The 17,081-nt window shown below is 37.2% G+C and overlaps 1 protein-coding gene across 4 annotated transcripts in view; it reads left to right on the top strand.

The window, feature by feature from the left end:
* Positions 1-17,081, top strand: part of RELN (reelin) — a 3,085,913-nt gene that overhangs the window by 1,676,266 nt on the left and 1,392,566 nt on the right. For all 4 annotated transcript variants that reach the window (XM_044088524.1, XM_044088525.1, XM_044088522.1 and 1 more), the window contains exon 18: positions 7,375-7,608. In XM_044088524.1, coding sequence (XP_043944459.1) covers positions 7,375-7,608 — 234 coding nt within the window. The remainder of the gene's footprint in view (positions 1-7,374; positions 7,609-17,081) is intronic.

Genomic DNA, 17,081 nt, shown 5'->3' with positions numbered 1-17,081 from the left:
TTGACAGAACAGAAATTTCATGTAGTACTCAAAATCTCAGAAGTATTGTGATCTGTCATAGAAGCTTCAAACTGCAACTATAGGAGTTGATCAATAGAATTACAAACGTTAGTAGGTGGTATCTTGTAACATATCACTCTCAAAATCTTGAAAAAAGTTGAATACTTCAAATATGTCAAGTATGTGTTCACAGACAGCAGGCATAATTTTCTTTTATACAGTTCAGTCACATGGTCTTTTCTTCAACTGAGAATAACCCCAGCTACAAACATCAGCCAGAGACGTATCTGTCCATCACCTCTGCTTAGGGGCAGCTCCAGAATAGCAGCAAACCACCTCTAGCCAAAAGATCTGGTTCCAGAAGCAATGTGTCTACAGCTAAGTCTAACTATACCTCAGTGGTACTTTCCAACCTCTTACACAAACATTCCACATCCCAAGAACCAGTTTCTATTGCCAGGGTCTAGACCTCTGTAATGCATCCTAACCCTGTTTTCCCCTGACTTGCATTACACCTAACCCCACCCCCTCACCTTGCAGATAATGAGTCAGTATGGTGGCTACCTGCTTCTTTTTCTGGCTAAGTGAGACTAGACTTTGGTCACTACTCTGATTTGTCTGCTTGATACAAAGGCACATAATTACCTGATGCTCATTCATTAAAAGGTTATTCTAGCAGCATTGTTAGCAAATACTTTCACTGTATTTATTTAGGACTGAATTAAGTATGAATGAATAAAGTTTATTTTTTTTTATTTGTGTGTGACAAAGTTCTGCATATATTTAGAGAACTGTAGTAGTCTGCAAACGTATTAATACTCATTGATGGGGGATAAATCATGTTTTACAAGAAAGATACTTAATTCTGAAAGTAAATTGGCACAGTGTGTGTTCTGTAGCTTAATAGTGAAAGATTCTATGGTACTTGGCCTACTTTCAGATTACTTTGTGTTGTACAGTACACAGTCAGTTTTGTTAAAAATTTTAATTTTGATGTGCGCTTGTTTTGTTTGTTATTTAACCTTTTGTACTTTCTTTGCGTGTTTGTTCTGTAATACTGTTTAAAACTGCTGGATTAATTTGCGTAACTCAGATTTCTGTTTTTGTTCCCTAATACGGTAGCTGCTGTTCTCTTCAGTTCCGTTCTTCTCACATTAGTGTCAGTTAATAAGAAATTCTCCTCCAGTAACTCTTCTTGTTCCTGTAAGTCTTCCTTTTGCCCAAATTATTTTCCCTGTATATTTCATAACACTAACATTCGTCAGTGCAACCTCATACTTCAAGTTGCAGTCGGTTCACCTACTACTGTGCTCTGCTTAGCAACTGTGTCAAACTTTCAAAAGTGAACGCTAGACCCTGTCTTAAAATCCTTAGCAAATGCTAATTATATGCTAAGAGGCAGAATACTAATGTATTCCCCTGAGCTTACCGTTAAGTGGTCATAGTAGGGTGAACACAGAACCTGTGCCCTTTGAAGCATCTTCTTACTCTCTACACCACAGGAGTTGGTTCCACCTTCCTAGTTGCTGTTTGGTATTGTGGCCATAGTCCACAGACCACACAGCCTCACCAATATGCCTCTCAGACTGAAGACTGTACTGATAAATATAAAAAGCCTAGGAAATAAAGTTGAACAGCTAGAGAGCTGGCTCTCAACATGGTAGTCACAAGTTATAGGTCCTACTGAGACCTGAGAGGAACTCCATCATCCTTTATATCCTGTACTATAAAGTCAGTACAACTGATATGTGAGTGACAAGTTGGCCAAAAAAATTTGTGTGGGGGGGAAGTATACTATTATTTTTTCTAAACAACTAACCATTTCTAAAAGTAATGCTACCGCTGATCATTGCACATAATGGTTTGTTGTAAAAATCTCTGTTGATCAATGTAGAAAAAAACACATTTGTTTCACTCTGTCTGTCCTATTACCTCTTTTATTACCTCTTGTTGGAGGGGGATATAGTAGATCAAATCCTGCCCACACCTGGAAAAAAATGCCAAAAAATGACAGTTGTCTTTAGCTTCATATGGCTGAAGTTCCCATCCCCATCATACATAACTTTGTTACAAATGGACATCTGATTGAAGACTCCATACAGAGTAACCACATAAATGGTAAAAGCTTCCTAACTAAATGCCTACAGAAGAAATATTCTGGTTGTCCTTAGGCCATTCATCACTGGCTACTGGCCACTCATGTCTGACTTAATGGGAAAAAGGTGCAAACTGACACAGACCTGATATTTCATAGAATCATAGGCTCATAGGAAGTTACTAGGCTCTTAGCCTTGAGGCCCTTACAAGCCTAGCTAAGAATTTATCCCATATTCCAACAAAGTCAACACTATGTGCCACTGTCCAGCAGGGACACAGGTGGAATCCCAGGAGTGTATTTTCTGTTCCCCATCTGGTTATCCAGGTTGCGCTTAAAAAGATTTAATGAGGTATTCTGCTTTACGTGGTGAGGGAGTCGATTCCACAAACGGGAGAGTCTCTGGGACACAAATCTGTCCCGCCAACAAGTCCTATTGATGTTACAGACCAGGTTGAGGTTACATGTGCGGGTTACTCGAGTGGAGCTTGACTTGCGGATATGCAGCAGTCCCATCAGGGCGGAGTATGGGATTGCTTTGTGTGCCAGACAGAGGTCAACTCTGAGGAGGAGTCTATAGGAGACTGAGTAGAGGGACAGGGCTTTTAGCCTATCTGTGGAGGGTAGATGTTTGAGGCCCTGGATTCTCCGGGTGAGGAACATCTGTGGTCTCTCCAGCTGCTGCATGTGCTTTGTGAGGTACATGCCGAAAGGGGCATTGTACTCGATAATGGGTCTTATAAGGGAAAAATACAGGGATGTTATGACCACCTTGTCCCTGGATGAGATACCCTTACTAATGAGATGGGCCATGTAGAAAGCTTTCCGTACAGTGGAGGCAATATGGTGGTCAAAAGTCAGTTTGCTATCAACCAGGTTGCCTAAGTCCCTCACGACTGATTGCATGCTTAGTGCCTTATTATCAATGTGATAATATCTGGGGACATCACTCTCCCCAAAAGGGCTAATGATGCATTTTTTAGCATTCAGTTTGAGGCCATGTTTCTGGCACCAGTCATTTGTTTGGGTGAGACCCTCTTGGAGGATGTCCACATCACTAGGGGAATTGATGACAGCACCTAGCTTGCAGTCATCTGAAAACTTGGTCAGCCATAGCCCACTAGATTTGGTGTGCACTCTGAGAAGTATATCCCAAACAGCAGAGGCCCCAAGAATGATCCCTGGGGTACACTGTTTGTTACAAGTCTACTACTTGAGGTGGCCTCCACTGTTTTGACTAGGTGGGTTCTATCAGTGAGCCAGTTTGCTACCCATATGGTAACATATGGATTGATGCTTAGTTGAGAGTTTATCTATTATAGCTGAGTGGGGAATAGTATCAAAGGCCTTGGCCAGGTCAAGGTAGGCAGTGTGCACTGTCTTCCTCTTGTCTATGGCCTTAGTGACTGTCTCAAAGAAGTCGACCATATTAACAGGCATAACCTCCCCTTGATAAAACCAAGCTGTGTGGGATCAAGTGTTTGGAGGTTGCCAATGTCCTTGTTAATGAGGTACATGATAATCCACTCCATAGCCATACAGATCAGGCTAGTTAGGCTGATGGGTCTATAATTTCCTGGATCGGTGGATGCTCCACCTTTGTGCAAGGGGATGACAGTGGCTGTCCTCCACTCAGCTGGGATGAAGCCAATACTCAGGCTTTGGTTGAATAGGGTGCATAATGGTGCTGCAAGTTCCTGCATGAGTTCATGTAGGATGCAGCCTGGGATGTTATCTGGTCCCATGGAGGCTGTATTTTTTGCGTTTGAGACTGCAGGGATGAGTTGCTCCCTAGAGATAAGGGGAGGGGGGCAGGTACTTGTATGTCCTGTTTTACTGATGGGGGGGGGGGCAGAGTAGTGAAGTTTTAAATGAGCCTGTCTGCCAGCAGGTTGGCTATATCTACAGGGTTTGTGTATGTGCTGTCCTTGACCACCAGTTCTGAGCAGTTCTGGGTGCTTCCCTTGGGATTGCGGATATATGTGAAGAAAGCCTTATGATTGTCTTTAGTAGATGTGGCCAGTTTGGACTTGAAGTTTGCTTTGGAGGATTTCACTTGTACTCTTATTTGCTTGTTTAGGATAAGGAGAAATTGCTTCCAATTAGACACATTCTCCTTCTTGGTCCTGGACAGCAATTTTTCCTTTTATTATAGAGTTTATTTATTGTAGATGTCCACCAGACAGGTCTACTCTTCCTTGAGGAGGAGGATTTCATCCTGTCTGGTATTCCTGATTCCATGCAGCTATATAAATGCACATATAGTACTTTGATGTAGGTTTGAACATATCTGCCAATTCCTGTGGATGGGAAGGGGTGCTGTGAAGCTGTTTATACCTTCCCTGAGGAGGTTCTAATCAGCTTTGAGAAGTTTTTTTGTTTGACCCTAGCTGGAGGGGGGGAGGGTCCGGGGAAGATGGTGACTTCGAAAGTGACTGCTTTGTGGTCGGATCTTACCAGGAATGCTGACACTGTAGGGATGCTGCAGTGGTTACTCATGTTGGTTAAAACCAAGTCCAAGATATTTTCACCTCTTGTGGGAGTGTCAACCAACTGGTCCAAGGCATTTGCATTGACAAAATCAAGGAATCTCTGGGAATTTGTGTTTTGGCATGAGTATTTCCTCCAATCTATGGTTGGATAGTTAGTCACCCAGGATCAGGGTAAAGGGTTGAATCTGGATAGATTCAAAGAGGTCTAGATAGGTGGAGTAGGCATCTTGAGTCAGAGTTGGAGGCCTGTATCTAGTTTTGATTTGAATAGGGGTCTTGTCAATTGTTAACTGCACCTGGAGTGTTTCCTGTGCTTCATACTGTTTGACCAGCCTAGTGGTATGTATGTCATTTATATATATTGCAACTCCACCTCCTTTTGTTTTGCTGCCCATGGTTTGGGGTCTGAATGAATGATAGGATGAGTAACCTGGTACGGCTGGGGTGCTCTTCGCAGCTTTGAGCCAGGTTTCTGTGACTGCACAAATGTCAGCTTCTTCCAGGGTTAAGAATGCTTGCAATGAGTGCAGTTTCATGTTTAGACTCCTAGCGTTTAGCAGCATGACCTTTAATTTACTTTTTGATGAAAGTTTCATGTTGGTAGTTTTGACCTCATGGCACTATGGGGGAGGCAAGAACCTTTTGACAGGAGCCTGAAGCCCAAGTAAGACAGATGCAGACCATCACTGGCAAAGCATTGTGGCTCGTCACTAATGTCATTCCCAGCTGTCAGGTTCTGGATCCCCTTGGAATGACACCAGAAACTAAGCCAATTGTTAAAGTCAATCATTTTCTATTTGCATTGAGACATCATTCTGGGTGATAGTAGAATGCTGCTTAAGGCTAGGAACATGCTTGTCTGGGACACATACTCAGCAAGCTAGATCAAGTCTCTCTTCATATGGTCCAGGGAGGTATGTTTCTAGTTATTCACTCCATTGTGGACTATGATAGAGTCATAACAGTACCTGTTGAGAGACTTGAGTGCATTGGTGATATGGCAGATTCTGGCACCTGACAAACAACCAACCGTGACTTTCTCCTTATCCAACCTGGTGAGGGGCACATCTGTGTGTCTCGCAATGGAATCTCCTATGACCAATATGTTGGGTTTATGTTTAGGCCTCAGTGGCTGTGAGACACAGGTATGTAGACTATGTGTGGTGTGTGGTGTGGTGGGCAGTGGAGTTTGTATGCACTTATGTCTTGGAGGTCTCTTTTGTTTGGGTATGCATTTGTTGAGGACCTCCACATATGTGGGGGCGGTGTTGTGTAGGTGTGGCTGGTGTTTGAGGTGTGATGTTCATGTTGCCAAGCTTCTCAGTGCCAGATATACTGGTTTGTGGGGGAGAGAGCAATGACACTTGGTGCTTGATATAATTGCATCTCTCACAATTTATGTAGCTCACTCATCCTTTTGAATGTCAATACCTTCATGAGTGAACAATGTAAAATAAACGCATTTGTTCTGTATGAACACATTCTGTACATTGTTGTGAATTCTGTCATTACCCACTATTGTCATCTGAGATAAAGGTTTCTCCTGAAAAAAAGGGTCTATATTATAACATCGAATTTTACAAAGATCGAATGTTATAATATCAAACCCGTAATGTCGAAAGCTGAAAACAGAGAAGGTGCAGGACACTGAATTCTTTCCCAGGGAAAGAATTCGGTGGGCCATTGCTGTGGCTTAGCTGTTTTCAGCGTTCGATATTTTGGAACTTTACAGGTCAGGTTCAGGTAAGTGTGCGATTGTGTGTAGGTTAGGGTTAGGGGGCGGGTTAGGTGAGTTAGGGTTAGGGCACAGGTGAGGTGAGTGTGCGATAGTGACGGGCCTTAGGGTTAGGGTTAGGTTAAGGTAAGTGGATAGCTAGTAGTGTATGTAAAGTTTAGTTTAGGTTTAGGTGTAGGATTTTAAGTGTATGTGTGTGGATTGCTATTTTTTGTGTGTGTTTGTGTTGTGTGTATGTTTCTTGGAATAGCAATTTTTTTCCCTGGGAAAAAATTTGCTATTCTGACTGTTCGATGTTTTTAGATTTCGGTGTTTAGGGTTCGATATTATAACATTCGATGTTATAATATAGACCCGGAAAAAAACACTTCAGAGGTGGAACTAAAGGATGTTTGTCTCAGTAACAGATACAAAAATTAGAGGCATTACCTCACATGCTTACAGTGCAGATTGGTTCAAGCAACTACTTCAAAGCGTTAAAATGAATACAAAAAAATGAAAATGAAAATGTAGCAATGTCTATGTGCTCAAGTCGAGTTATTCTTCCTAGCTAGTTTTCATTGGTTTGCCTTTTTCTGTTTTATTGAAACTTGGACAGAACTGATACTTTTATTACAGGAAGTAGTTCTAAAATTATATATATATATACTCAATACAATACACTGATATTTCCTACTGAGTGTCTTAACTCATAGGAGGTAAATGCAAATGTGTATAATGGAATCATTGCTATTTATGATTGCCTTTGGATATGCGGTACAGGATATTATCATCATATTGGATAATTTGCAGTTTAACTACTTGCTTACTTGTTGCATCTGATTTAGTTATAAACTGATGCTGAAACCAAAAATACATATTATACAGTAGGGTCAATGCCTTTGTGTAAGGATATGATGCAACAGCTTTGTATTTATGAGCAACAAATGGTGTGTCTTGTGCCATACTGAGTAATTTAGCAGTAATTTTCCCATTTATTCAAGTATCTATAGTTTTGAATTGCGAATTGTAGCTTACAAGCCAAACTCATTTTTTGCTGCTTTATTTTTCAGGTGTGACCCAGGCTTCTCAGGACCTGCATGTGAGATGGCATCACAGACATTTCCAATGTTTATTTCAGAAAGCTTCAGCAGCTCTCGTCTGTCGTCCTACCACAATTTTCACTCTATTAGAGGGGCAGAAGTTAGCTTTGACTGTGGGGTTTTAGCAAGTGGAAAGGCCTTAGTCTTTAACAAAGATGGAAAGCGTCATGTCATCACTTCATTTCTTGACAGCACTTTATCAAGGTAAGTACCACAGAAATAGTTGTGAAGTGATATGCATTGGTAAGGCAGCATAACCAGAGTGACAGCAGAAAGAGATTCAGAATTATAATGTATAATATACATTATGCCTTCGCTTATCCAGGAAATATACAGTATATGACCTTGATTTTACTAATTACTGCCAGTACCTTTGAATGAAGTAATTATTACCTGAGCTTAAAGTTTAGTTAAGTATATGAGGAATGACAAATCAGCATTGGAATTCAGCTTTATCAAGCATCACCTACACCATCATTGATGATTGATATAAACTTTCTAAAGCAGTAACCTGGCTTCCATTAACTTATAAAGAAAATATCGTTCCATTTAAAGAGAAAACTTTTGTGTGTCCATGTCTCATGATGCCATTTTCTAATTTTGGTTAACATGCTTTTACAATCCTTTAATATGATTCATAAAAATAAGGCTGCTCTGTGTAATTAATGGTGGGAATGTAGGCTGTGTGGTAATTATGCATGAGTGCTACAGTTACACCACTGGGGTGAAGCTCAGATTAATTATCCAAGTGAGTAAATATTATATTATCCAAAGTCTGATCATTAGTTATTGCTGTTGTATGTTGGCCAACCTTTTTAAGTAAGATGGTAGATTTCTAGTGCTTGTTGTTTGTATTTTGTGAAGACATGCTTATTAAAAATAGTCCTGTTATTTTTTTAAGTTTAGTATTTTCAATTCAGTTTACTTGGGTTAACTTTTGTTACATATATTTATTACATTGTTTTTGGATATATTTTTATTTTAGTTTTTCATTTTTGATTTTGAAATTAGCAAAATAATGTGGTTTTAAATAGCAAGGTCAAGTTTGAATCACCAGGTTTTAAATTATTTAAATGTATCTAAGTTTTGAAATTCTGTTTTCACATTTGTTTGTGGAGATATATTGCAGTATCCACATTTGTTCATTCATTCATTCATTCTTACATTGCCTGATTTATCCAGTTCAGGGTCACAGGGAGTCAGGTCCTAGTCTGACACTTTTTAAGTGCAAGGTAGAGAAACTAATTCTGGCCAGGAGTCAGTCTACTGCGGGATGCATACATATGTCCACCTGACATGTACAATTATCAAAATTAGTTTGGCTATGGCATGTCTTTGAGATGTGAGAGGAAGCTGGTCCATCCAGAAAAAAAATGTGAAGACTCAGGAAGTATTTATTAGATGCTATACTGAAGTCTGTTAGGTGAGAAATGAACTGGTGTACCATGTACCATAAGACAGCAGTGTTGACCATTTCAGCACTGCACCACTGCACTGCTCACAGTCTGAACAATTATCTTTTTAAGCAACCTAAGGAGAAGCAGCCCTTTCAAGGCTGTTTTATTTTCCAGTTTAACTTTTTATATCTATTGAGCAAGGCAAATATATATATATTTTGAAGATTGCTGTCTACGTTTTGCTCAACTTCCCACTCCACCCTGTGTCTCAGATAACTTTCACATGGAGAAATATAACTGAATTGGGGATTGATTTCTTTAATTTGTTCCTTCTCAAGGTGTGTGTGTGTTTGCAAAAGAGACCTGACACCAGAAACAGTTCCCACATTTTCATTGGGCTAACTGCCAGCCCTGGTGGAGCAGCAGTAACAGAATTACTTTCCATTTAGGTTCATGTCATTCATTGCATCTCGTTTTTGTGTTACGTTCAGAGCTGACATGCCCACATTTTGTGTTAGTTGTCTGTCGTGAGTAATACTTTAATATTAAGCAGTCTACTTTGCATCTCTGATGGTTAGTGATAATCTGGTAACCCATCTTTTATTTAAAAAAGTCTCATTTGACATCTTTCAAAAGATAAGTCATAGAACATCTTTCAGTTCAAAACACATATAAAAGTGAATTAATTCACTAAAACTGTTTAGAATAGGTAAAAATAAACTAGAGAAAGGTATCCTGGAACTGTTACTTTATGTATAGAAAGAAAAGTATTATTTGTATGATTATGCTTTATTACTTTCTCAGGTTCATAACTACAACTGGTTTGAATTTGTTTTTCTTTTTTTTACTGTTGAGTTCATCCTCCTGCTGGCTTGTACAATCGTACCATTATTCTATTGGTTATTCAAAACTAATAGCAAATATATGTAAATGCTGATTAACTTATTTTGTCTGTGGCAAAATGTAATTTTTATTAAATAAAATGGCATAGATACATATACAATAATAAAAAAGAAAATGACCATAGTGACCTTTTCTCACTATTGTCATCCAGTATACATTCATTTTTTCACTCCAACATTACATAAATTGCTCAATTTCTGCATTCCCTTAAATGTCACTTCTCCTCCTGAATATTACTCTCCATTTATTGTTCCCTCAATTTCCATTTATTTCTGTGTAATTTTCTGATTCCCTTTTCTAAAGATCCCACCTGCTGTTTATCTGCTTTACAATATTTAGTATGCCAATTACAGATGGTTAAGCTTTTAACTTCCATTTTCTAGTAATTGCTATTTTAGCAGGCAATAGTATTAAAATATATTACTATATGTATTCAATTGTATGTTGTATGTCCCAGCACAATGTAATCATTTCCTTAGTTACAACTATTTGCTCCCCAGCCAAGTTTTCTGTAAGGAAGTTTTTAAATATGCCATCTCCTTATATTCCAAAAAACATTTTCCCAATTACCTTTTGCTTTCCTATCACACCTCCAGCATTTGCTGCCTAATCGAGGAAAAATTCTCTGAAGTCTGTTTAAGGTATAAAAGTACATATGCAAACATTTCCAAGCAAAAATCCTAAACTTTCTATACTTTTTAACATACCTAGAATCCATACACATGTTCTCCCATTGTTCCTTTATAAATTGCCTTTCCAGTCTCTCTTTATAGTATTTTCTAACCTCTTCTGATAGATTTTATAGTTATCATGCAACATTTTATATGCCCTTTTATTACCAGTAGCTTCTCTTCTGGATTCAGCTAGAAATTCTACCAGAATTTGTTTTTAACTCAGGACTCTCTCAACTCTTCTTCTTTCCCTGTACTCTGATATCAATCCCTGATATGGAAGGCAGCTTCTAACCTGAGTTCAGTCTTCCATTTGAAGTCATCCCACTCTATTACCTTCATTCTATAGTTATTTTCTTCCAATACCTTGGCCCCTTTGCTAGTTTTCTCTAGTAAATTCCAGCCCCCTCTTCCCTACTTTCTATACCCCTAGTTGCAGTATCCCTATTGAGAAAATCTCATTTCTACATTCATGTGTTTGCTTATTTCTTAGCATCCTTTCTGCAACTTTATAACATTCTGCATGGCTATTGGCATTGTACTTCTGTCTTTATTTCTCAGAATCCCTCCCATCCTGTTTTATCATCATCCCTTTCCCTTTCAATTTATAACCTTCTGCTTGTGTTTTGTATATTAATATTTACAGCATAGCTCTAAGGTATCCCTTGAAATCAGATAATCCTGAGCCAGTTTGCTCTATGGGGACAATCAGTTTATAAAGTCCAAGGAAACAATGTAAACTCAAACCACATAACTGCATGCATGCATGAGCAAACCAGTGAATGTGGAAGTTCCAATGCTCAAAAAGAACTCATTAAATCAAACCAAAGTTCAACCATGATAAAGCACCGAATGAAAAATAATCTGGTTTCAGTGTTCTTCAGACAGCTTACTCAGTGCAATCTGGTTAACAACAGCTAGGCTGCCATTTAAAAATATTGAAAATAGTGTGATAGAGTTTGCAGCAGATGTACAGACAAACAACAATAGCTCTCTTAGATATTTTGTTAATTAAGCAAAATGGTAGTAATATAAAAACACTTTTTTTATAGAAAACCATTCCATAGAAAGACATTCTGCATTCAACCATTTGTCATCCAAAAATAATTTTCATAATATTACAAAATCACAATTTTTAGGACTAAAAGTATTTGCTCAATAGATGAGGAATATAAAGCATGGGCTTTGGACATGCCCAGGAGATTTCTATACAGGGGCAATATGAATGGTGATGTCCAGAAAGCTAAAGAACTAGCAGATTCCAAAAATAGGGCAGAACTTCTGAATTATCAGGTATGCCAGATTATTTTTCATTGCATATGAGATTGCCTTTTTGAATACCAGTTTTGTTAAACTATGAATAGGGGTTGGTATATTTTTATGGCAGACAAAAAGCTGGCTGAGTTCTAGCATACAAAATAGAAGTTTGTTTACAGTAAAACAAAATCAGTAGGACAATGTTTTAATCATCATGAAAGAGAACAAACAACAAAGTTTAAGCTGAAAAACATTGATAGTAGAATACCAACACAGATGAGTCCTTGTGGAAATTGTGCTTGCTATAAGGCAATAGTTAAAACTAAAGAGATTACTTTGAAAAATTCAGGTTAATATATTAGATTGTTATCAAGAAATTTGATAACATGTAATACTAAGTAAATGATTAATGTGGCATTATGTTCATGTTCAGCATTTTATGTGGAGGAAAAACTTCCAGAAATTTAAAAATGAGAATATCTGAACATCAGACTGATGTAATGTATTAAAAGGGAAGAAATACACTGTTTTAGCATACCCTAAAACATAAAGTTGCTAGGTTCTTATTTATAGGCATTGAATGTATGCAGTTCAGTGATAGAAAAACATTTAAACAGAAATTGTTATCAGAAAAAGAACAAAAAATGGATTTTAAAGTAAGAAAGCTTTATTTACTCCAGGATTCAATTAACTTATGTAAAATGGTTAACTTATGTAAAATGGTTAAAAACTTAAACATGTTTGGATGGAAACACAGATCTATGTATATATGTATATGAATAAGGGCATTTTGCCCTTAAACAAGTTGTATATAATTATGACGTCAGTTCTGGGTGCCATTTTCAATATTTTTAAATGGTAGTTGAGGTGTTGTTAACCAGATTGTGCTGATGAAGGTGTCTCAAGAACACTGAACTTTGTTTACTTTTCATCTGATGCTTTACAGTGGTTGAACTTTGGCTTGAATAAACAAATTATTTTTCAGTAGTGCTGGGCGTTGATGTTTTTGGGAATTAACGTAGATCACTTAACATTTGCCCTCTTCCCTTCCCAAATACAGTCCTTCAACTCATAATTAATCATCATCATCATCATCAATGGGCCTATATGAAGATCTTGCTGAAGGATCTTTACCCTCTTAGGGTAATACAACCACTGCAGCTTTTATCCAAGATGATGGCATTTCCCCTCCTTTTAAAGTATTGTTTTAAAAGCCTTAGATATCTTTATCACTGCCCCCCCCCAATTCCAAATTTAGAAATGATGTCTGTTCTGGAGACTTCCCTATTGTACATCACCATTTTTATATCATCTCTTCATATCTTAGCTATTTAATTGCTGAGCCTCATTTTCCAATAACCTAGGTATACCTAAGTGTTCCATAAATATTTCAGTTTCTACCTTTTCTTGATTTCCATATTCCTCTGGAATATATAAATTGTCATAACATTTCTGAAGTATTTTTAACACTTCTGTAAAAGCTCTAGTTATTTTGTTGCCATATTCTCCCTAAGTTTGATTTTGTTGCCATATTCTCCCTAAGTTTGGTGACAGACATTTTTATTTTCTGTACCTAAGTTGTTGTGCTAAATGATTTTGTGCTCTGCAGTTGTTACCAAAAATAGTTGCTTAACATACACTTTTCTAAACTCATACATATTATCCAAATGCTCCCTTATTTTCCTTTTAGCACCCTGCAGTTGCTCCTCTTCTTTTTCTGTGACATTCTCTTTATTTTGCAGTACTTTTACCATCGCCAACTCTTTTAAATAATTCCGATATTTTCCTCTCCTATTTCTACCCTGTTTTTAGACTAATTTTCAATGTTCCCACTTACTAGCCATCTGTTTGGAAGAAATTTCTATTTTCCCTACTAACTGTTGAATCATTGCTACTTTTTATTCCATAAATTCATCTCTTTGTAACAAGTAAGCAGTAAAGAGCCAGTGTCTCATTTATACTTCATTACTCTGCATCTTTATCTTATTTTTTTTTATCAGTACATGATCTGAAATAGCTTTTGGATTGTGGCAAAGTTTTCAATTAAATACACTTGCTCATGTGAAATAGAATTTCTGTCCAGTGTAGCCCAGTTATGGTACCTTGTAGAATAATATGTAAATTATCTCTGAATTTGTATCACTGAATTCACTTCTACCAGATATTATCACGTATTTCATCAAAAATCTACCCACTTTTGTTACATGTTCTCTTCTTGGCCCCTCCTGATATATTGTCACAATTGCAAATCAAGTTGCAGTTCCCACTCATAAATAATATCCCCTGTTGAAAGCAGCTCCCAAAATTCTCTTAAGCTAAGTGATGCATGCTAGCATAATTGTCCTCCCCTGCCACTAACCCCTTATGACCACAAACCTACTATTATTTTCCTTTCCTCCTTCTCTCACTGTTGTAGCTGCTCTAGTGATCAGTATTATTAGTCCCCATTTCCTTTGTCCCTGATATTTTACTGAATGCCCAACCTGAAATCTTTTCTTTGTCAAATCCATATGCAAAATTACTATGAAAATATATTTTTTCCAGCATTACTGTTTGCACCTTACATTTGCTTTTTGCCTGTACCTGTAAGGCCATTTATTTACCATGATAATATGGACACAGTGGCCGTTGTGATAGAAAATTATTACTCTTGTCTGATATACATGACAGTTCTTTTGAATGTGTATTTTCAACTTTTGACTTACACATAATGTTTGTCATGCTGAACTCTTTTGCAGAGGTTTATTGTCATCTGGATATGAACCATTTTTCAAGACTTTCTGCTTTAATGAAAACACTCAAACAACAAAAGAATACTAAGTAGGTTTTCAAAATCCCCATCCTCTTTTAACTGACAAAAACAAAAAACTAAGTACATTTTTAAAAAACAAAGTTTACCTCTCCACGTAAGATCAGTTGCCCCAAATCAATGATTACACCCCAGGCGTTCTATAATTAAGATTAAACTGTATTTCGGCTTTTCCTGGTTAGGGGTCGCCACAGCGGAACTCTGGTCCGCTAATGATTGGCAGTTGATTTTTACGTGCTGGCTTGCCGGGCCTAATGCACAACCTTAAACGAAGGAATGCCCATTCATGCTTGTCGACACACAGAAGACGCTCTAACTGAGAATCGAACGGGCAACATCTAACTGTGAGGTGACAACGCTACCGCAGCACCACCACCGAAGTAATCCATTCTATAATTAAGATTACTCATGCTAAAGTTTATGTTAGAGTTTCTGTTTTTGCTTACACTGATTGATATCTGTTGTTTTATAATCTCTATTCCCCTCCTAGATGTGAAAAAATGTGCTCATGCTCTCAGTAAACATTAACTTTTTTACCCTTGGAAACATGCACTGAATACTTTTAAATATATAAACTAAATTGTGCACTACTATATTAAATGAACTAAAATATCAAGGCTGCTGGGAAGCCAACTAATTATATAACTTATTCACTTCCTGCAGTTCCAAACTTATTTTTTTCACTGAACTACTTGCTAATGTACTTGTAAATGTTAATCTGACTGTTCCTTGTACTTTTCTCAAAGCAAAAAGAGTTTTTAGTTCTCATAATTAATTGCTTGCACCTCTATTAAGCTCATCTCCAAATTAAACAGTCTGTAATGAGAAAAAAAAACAGATGGGAAATTTGCAGATGCATTAAAGAGTCTTTGTAGATTTTAGTCAGAACAGTGTTCATATTTCTCATGGTGATGTGCCTACAATTGTAGATGGCTTGTCTCCCACTGAGAACATTTGCTAATGGAAAACAAAACAACTATTAACTTTACATATACATGACAACTACAACTTTCAATGCCCTTCATCATTTGGTCTTACTTTTCAAGGTCATTTGCTACTTAGTAGCATTTGTCTATATAGACCCTCACCTCTTAGAACGGTTTGCACTATGCAAACATTTGGAATGAAACTTAAAGTGATTGTTCCAAAAATGTGCCTGCTGCATCAGATCTATTCAATGTTATTGCTTCTGCTGTTGGTCTTACAGTTTGGGCAAACAAAACAGCATTTACTTTATTTTTCTTGAAATCACTTCTCACTTGTGTCAGACTTTTCTCTTTTTCTAGCAAAAATACAAAATTTCTTCCAGTTGATTCAGTTCCCCCTGTCTTTTCATTTTTCTCCTGTATCCTCAGAACAATGTAAAGATTACACAATGACATTTTTATCCTTCCAATAGTAGCAGTCATGGCATTGAAATACTCTTACAGGACATATAACATGAAATAGTTTAGCCAAGAAGCATGTTATAGTTAATTTTTAGTGACAACGGCGCTACAGATTATATAATTGCCTTTGATGCTGGGAAAATCAGAAGGCTAGAGGCTTTGTCCTGGCAATATGTACTTGAACTCATGTTCCAGTGTTGGCGGTGTAGTGCAGCATTTAGAAATAATGAACCCCCAAGGTACTGTTCTTTAAATGATACATGGAACTGATAACCCATCCACCACAGCTGGTAATAGCTTAGGTAGATGGTTAACAGCCTATTGTATCTGAGAAAAAGAGGAGTGACTTTATTAATATTCCAACAAACATCTCATAGAAAATGCAGAATATTTGCTTTTCTTCAAATACATCAAGAAATGAAAACAACTTAACAGAAAAAAAACTAAAAATATGAAAAAGAATAAAAATATGAATAGAACTCAGCTTGTTCACTTCTTAATAAACCATGTCTAAATTTTCTCAGCCTTGTTCATATTTATTCACTCTTTAGTACACAAAACATGCACACATACACACATACACAGGGCAGACCCTCCAAACCTGCCAAAAAACATATGCATTCATTTATCTGCCTTCCATATCTCACTTTTTGAAAATTTTAATACACCATAATAATAACTTTAAGGAATATTGAAAAGATGAAAAGAGAATGGGAACTTGATAAAAATCAGCTGTAATGACAATAATGTATTTACAGCGAAAAAAGAAAGAAAAAGAATTGAAGGGGATTTTCTCTGTTTTTCTGATCAGGTTCCCCCAGTCTGTATAAAAATAAATAAATACCACTTTGTGTCTCTACTGAAAATAGGCTGTAAGTTTAATAGGACTAACCAGATTTAAAAAAAATAAGTAAACAAATAAATGGCTATATGTGACTTACTAGTATGGCTCCTTTTAGTGTCAGCCGTTAAAGTGAACTGCTCTCCTCGTGTTGAGCTGTGAAATGTTGCATTCTAACTTCCAATAGCTCCATGCAGAGCCATTTGACAAAATAGTTATATTCTCAGACATACCCCTCAAGCTCTTAGAGCAAGAAATCTGGACAAAAACACAAATAATGGGGGGACAAAGACCCAAAAATAGGGACACTTTTTAAATATTGCACTTACAAACTTAGAAAGTTAATACAAAAATAGGTTTTGCATTAGTATGCATTTTCTACAGGATATGAAGCCTAAAACTCAACTGTTT

This window comes from Protopterus annectens, chromosome 11.part0 (assembly GCF_019279795.1).
Source record: "Protopterus annectens isolate FY-2018-M chromosome 11.part0, PAN1.0, whole genome shotgun sequence".
Classification (NCBI taxonomy): Eukaryota; Metazoa; Chordata; order Ceratodontiformes; family Protopteridae; genus Protopterus; species Protopterus annectens.
This window is presented reverse-complemented; position numbering and strand designations above follow the sequence as displayed.